Source organism: Camelina sativa, chromosome 14, assembly GCF_000633955.1.
Source record: "Camelina sativa cultivar DH55 chromosome 14, Cs, whole genome shotgun sequence".
In the NCBI taxonomy this organism is placed as follows: domain Eukaryota; kingdom Viridiplantae; phylum Streptophyta; class Magnoliopsida; order Brassicales; family Brassicaceae; genus Camelina; species Camelina sativa.
The window spans coordinates 3,725,640-3,731,665 of record NC_025698.1 but is presented as its reverse complement, the minus strand read 5'-3'; the positions used below and the strand labels follow the sequence as shown (position 1 = coordinate 3,731,665).

Genomic DNA, 6,026 nt, shown 5'->3' with positions numbered 1-6,026 from the left:
TCCATATTGCTATCTCTTATCATGCCAAAGCTGTTTAGGAGATTAGATTCCTCGAATTTGACAATAATTTACCTTGGTAATCGGGAAAAGTCAAGTATACTTCTAGAGATAATAGTCATGTTTCCTCACTTTGTATCTTTGAATTCAATGCAGGACGCGTTACTTTTCCACGCCAAGGAAAGGGCACAACCCACTTCAAGGAAGGGCATACTACCAACTTCTAGAGTGTCTTGGTGTACGGATAACTTGTCAAAACCTTAATTCTGTTTGCTCTAAACGTTAACCCTTTTGTGGTCTCTCTAAAGAAATCGTGCTTGGCAGGTAATCCGGATCCATTCTCCCATGAGATCCCAGAGAAAGGAGGACTGGTCAAGTGTGCCAAGTCGTGAAATGATAAGCCGAGCTCATGCAGCAGCCTTACGCCTACAAAGGAGCCAACAGCCAACTGGTTCGAAGAGGGATGGGTTAGGACAATTCGGTAACTGTAAAGTGTGGGGCGACGCAGATCCCACAAAAGGACCAGTCTCGGGATCTCCGGACATGAGTGTGATCAGGAAGAAGTCAAATTACAAGAAATGGGAAGTGATGCCATTGAGGAGTTTAAGAAAGGAAGCTAGGGATCACTACATCCAAATGAAAGGGGTGANCATATATGGTTTCACAGTCGATCCTGGATACACAGAGTGGCAAGTATCCTAAATAACTTTTATCCATATTGCTATCTCTTATCATGCCAAAGCTGTTTAGGAGATTAGATTCCTCGAATTTGACAATAATTTACCTTGGTAATCGGGAAAAGTCAAGTATACTTCTAGAGATAATAGTCATGTTTCCTCACTTTGTATCTTTGAATTCAATGCAGGACGCGTTACTTTTCCACGCCAAGGAAAGGGCACAACCCACTTCAAGGAAGGGCATACTACCAACTTCTAGAGTGTCTTGGTGTACGGATAACTTGTCAAAACCTTAATTCTGTTTGCTCTAAACGTTAACCCTTTTGTGGTCTCTCTAAAGAAATCGTGCTTGGCAGGTAATCCGGATCCATTCTCCCATGAGATCCCAGAGAAAGGAGGACTGGTCAAGTGTGCCAAGTCGTGAAATGATAAGCCGAGCTCATGCAGCAGCCTTACGCCTACAAAGGAGCCAACAGCCAACTGGTTCGAAGAGGGATGGGTTAGGACAATTCGGTAACTGTAAAGTGTGGGGCGACGCAGATCCCACAAAAGGACCAGTCTCGGGATCTCCGGACATGAGTGTGATCAGGAAGAAGTCAAATTACAAGAAATGGGAAGTGATGCCATTGAGGAGTTTAAGAAAGGAAGCTAGGGATCACTACATCCAAATGAAAGGGGTGACACAGTACAAGATGGATGGAAATAAACTGGACGATCTGGTTTGCGTGAGGCATCCACTAAAATTAGAGGCGTAAATGTTGTTCATTGTCATCTTGTAAAGGTTCAATTTTTGAAGTCCAACTGAGCTGACAAAGTAAAGGTTTAGTTCTGTTTTTATCAACTGTTACAATGAAAGTCTTGAGGCAATCAGGCTATAGTAACTTCATTTACTTCCAAAAGTCGATTTTGATCTAAAGTTCTAAACAGAGTTCAGAGAGATACAAAACAGAAGAGAGCATTTATTGATGTTCTTTTTGTGGGTAAAGCAATAAGAGTCTTCAGGTTTTACAGGTGCAATTTTCCGACAAACAAACAAGATTGTCCGTAACAAGGATCATAAGGTCGAAAAGTTGGGCCCTGTTATGGTTTTGTTTTATTGGGTATACTAATTACCTACAAAATAAGGACATAACTGAGAATAGTTGGTCCAATAAGAAGTTGCTCCAATTTTTCCAATTCTAAGTTAAATAATAAGGTACTTTCGTACGTATAATTTGGGTATAGCCACGAAACTGCAAAGAAATGATGGAATAAGAACTTAAGAAAACCATCGTTTCATGAAGTGGAAGTTTCTTCTCTCAGGCATGAACATGCACGGCAAAGTGTTTATTTTTGTACACACATTTCCACTTCTTATTTTCCAAACAAAATGTCTTCTCTTTTTTAACTTGACTAAACCCCTCTTTTCAGTTATGTTTCCAACAATAATATTTTCAATTTGTTGGTTAAATATTGCTTTATATATTATACATTTTTTTGTAAAACTATATATTATACATTTACCAAGGCATGACCCTGGCTGAACTTTGTCTTTATAAACACCGAATCATTTATAAAATAATCATTGTGAATTTGTTGTCACTTAAAGCATCTCCAATAGTCTTTTATTTTCACTTATAACCTCTATTATAGACTAGTTTTGCTTCAGTGGATCTTTATTTTCACCTTTATAATAAAGATTGTTATTTTTTCTCTATTTTTAGAGAAAATCTATTTTTTCCTCTATAAATAGAGGTGAACTATTTTATTTGCAAAGTAATCCTCTTAATCTTTAACTTCTTTTTTATTTATGACCAAAATAAATAAAATAAATATTTTTAAGAACTAATAATACAAATTTAATAAAATAAATATTTTTAAAAACTAATAATATAAATTTAAGTATAAATATTTAGTCTAAAATATTGAAACTACCATTTGGAAAAGATAATTTATATAAATTATAAAATTTATTTTTCATTCAATCCATAATAATTATTTTAATACAACAAAAACTAATAACTTAATAATCCGGTAAATTACTTTGGGATCCACCAATATAGCTAAAATATTTAATTTAAATAAAAATAATAATTTTATGAAAGTGTTACAAATTTCAAATAAAATGGGTTAGTTTGCAATTTTTATAAATAAAAAATGTTAATTGTAAAATAAAATAAAAGAATATATTTGGAATATTCTTTTTTAGAAGAAAAAATAGAAAAAACTATTGGAGCAATCATCTCCTCTATTATAGAGATCCTCTATTATAGAAGAAAAATAGAGAAAACTATCGGAGATGGTCTTCGGTCGCAAAATAATAAATTGAATTTGAACAAAGGTATGCATAATGTGGAGTTCATAACCACTTTAACAATAATATTACTTGGGTCGGTCGTTCCGTCTTAATGTCGTCGACCCAACGTTTTCACCGCTTGTAAAACCAAATATTCTTAAAATGCTTATCAACAACAATTTAAATCATAATAAAAACCTTAAAATCCTCTAGTTTTAGTCTATAAGATGAATATTCAACCACATGAGTTAGTTTATAATCGTTAGTTTTCCTTTTGTTTTTTTCTTAGGCGCATTGGATATAGTACGTGATTGTTTAATCACCCACGTGATTGCTTCTTTTTCTGTTCTTGACTTCCGAGGCTACCGTACGAACCATCTCTGGGCAAAGATATCGACAAAATTAAGAAAAGAAAAAAAAAAATAAATGTAAAGAGACAATTATATAAAATATACGGCATCGCTACTATCCAAAGACAATGTGGCTAAAGAAAGATAGCTTATCAACCACCACGTAGTTGATTCTTCGGTCGACCACATGACGTGATCTGTCAAGCCGCTGATCACCACCAGTCGTATTTGGGTCCTACTTTTAAAACTTTGCATTTGGCTTTGACGCGTCTCCAAGAGACGATTCCCCACAACGGCACAAATAATTTCGTGGGACTATTTTTGTTTATTGCAATTATATGTTTCTCGATATATGTCGCAGTTACGGACTAGTGAAAAATGTCGGTATCTTATAAGGCTTTGACAGCTTTCAAGATATGTAAGTTAGGTTCGGTTTCAATAAGTTAGGTTTAACGTTGTCTCTTCTAGCATGTTCCTTACAGAATTGGATTTCTTTTTAAATCGCATTTACTCGTTTTCTAGCTAATACAATTATATATATGTATATAGTTAGTATACTGCATTCAAACTCTGGATCTGACAATATTTTAAACTGTATTGTATTTGGTCAAAGTAGTCGTATCGATAAAGATATTACTTGTTGCTTGCACAAATTATGGGTTATATATATAAATATATATATATTTGTCAGGATTATATAATACCCATAATAAGACCTCAAGGGTCATCGATGAGATATTTATCCATTAAGCCAAACGTACCACATGGGTAGGGCCATTGTGTTGTGTTGTGTTGTGTTCATGTGTTGTCTACTCCCCTCGTTAGTTTCTCTCAAAATTTGTTTTATATCATTGAGCTATCGATTTGATTTTTTCATCTATATTGTTTTATTCATTAAAATGCAATTCAAAAGAGAGAGAGGGATAAAACGATTCCATCTTTTCTTTTTATCAATGATTCCACGTCTGCATTAAAAAATGAATTCTACACAAATCATACGTCGTTAGTGGATTCATTGCAAGCCTCCACGATACTTTACACCACTATAAAAATGTTGTGTTGATGATGATTGATGAATACACTAATATACTATGCCACGCAGTTACGTGACATGCGATTTATAACTGTCACAATCGATATGAATAAGCTTTTTTTTTTTTTTATAATGAAGATCTATTTTTTTTGCTATTTATTTTATAATCGGAGCTAGTAAGAATTATAGAGTGTTATGGGCATGGTAATGCATGCCACCGGGCATGTGAGGTATCACGCAATATGCAATACAAAAATATTTATTCCTCTGATTAGGACTACCGAACTATGGTTAGTAATTTAATCTATTGTCTTTTTCAATTATTGTAGGATCCTTTCATGCGTTAATGGAAGGGGGATTTTTATGCGTTCACATTTATTTCATTATGGACTAACGAGAACATAATGAAAACAAAGAATAACTCTGTTTTGAATTGTTAAATAAAATTAGTAGTCTCTTCTGCTGACTCGGAAGATTCATCATGAGTGACGTTTAAAACGTAAGGAGTCCCCTGCAAGAAAGGAATCAATAAGGGGTTTGATCCACGGCATATACTACTAAACGTGGGAACACCTGACTTATGGAGATTGGAAATTTCGTCTGATTTAATTTTGTGAAAGAATATGCTTAGAAGATATGCTCATTTCTAACAAACAAAAAAAATTCATATTTACATTGTTGATTTTGCTTTTCTTTTTCTTGAAAAAGATTCCAATATATATTTGGGGCAGACAAGGAGATTATATGCTACGATGGATACTTGGTTTATTCTTATAATCTGACTTTGCAAATGTAAAAAAAAAAGAAAAGTGACGTTGATTTGGAATTTTGAAAAGTGGGGATTTTGGAAAAACAGAAGAGAAAACGTACCTAACTAGCTTACCGTACATCGTTTTTTTTTCTCCGTCACCGTACATCTTTGTACACATCAAAAAAAGTCATGAGTGAAAAAGTTTGATCTATTACGAAAAGTGTGCACTAACTTTATAAACCGGTGGAGTGTTATCAAAGATACTAGATTAAAGGATCTGCATGTAACCGAATATTTTTAGTAGAATTAGTAACATATATCAACTCTTAAATGATTCTAGAAGATAAGGAAAAAATGTTTAACAAAATGTACTTTAAAAAATATAAAACTGGAAAATAATACTTGAATAATTGACACATGTCAAACCCTTACATAACGTTGTTAAATATATTTTAATTTAATATAATCAGATTTGGTCTTTATACCAAGTTAACAAAATTTGAGACAACTTGTCATGCCAATAACAAAGATCTGATATATAAAACAACAACACTTTCAATTCATCTGAATTTTTTTTTACAAAACCAGCAAAAAAAAAAATATAGCAAAGCGATATGGTTTCTCTCCAAGAATCTCTGAACAACGATATTCATTTTGTTTTCAAATTAATTGATTGGATTAGATAAGATTAAATAAGATAAAAGATTAGATTAGGGATAAAAAAGCAAATTACATAAAAAAACTTATATTATTTGATTAAAAGTAGAAAAAGAAGAGTACAACTCTGCATTCTCACATCCCTTTACTCACCCACATGGTAAAAAAAAAACCCGTAAAAGGCGGAAAAGATCGTTATCCTCTACATTACCGTCTACAACCCCTCTCCTAACTAAAGACTTATCAAAAAGCCTTCGAAATTCACAAAAAGGAAGAAAAAAAAAAA

The 6,026-nt window shown here is 33.2% G+C and overlaps 1 protein-coding gene across 2 annotated transcripts in view; it reads left to right on the top strand.

Annotated features, from left to right (window-relative positions):
* The window catches only part of LOC104739460 (sialyltransferase-like protein 1), a 10,254-nt gene extending 8,664 nt beyond the window's left edge, over positions 1 to 1,590 (top strand). The window contains exons 10-12 of one of the 2 annotated variants that reach the window (XM_019236042.1): positions 154 to 235; positions 322 to 642; positions 1,352 to 1,590. In XM_019236042.1, the coding sequence (XP_019091587.1) occupies positions 154 to 235; positions 322 to 642; positions 1,352 to 1,429 (481 nt within the window). In that variant the 3' untranslated portion in view covers positions 1,430 to 1,590. Of the gene's footprint in view, positions 1 to 153; positions 236 to 321; positions 643 to 1,030 lie in introns of both variants that reach the window. The other variant, XM_010459810.2, reaches the window with a different exon arrangement.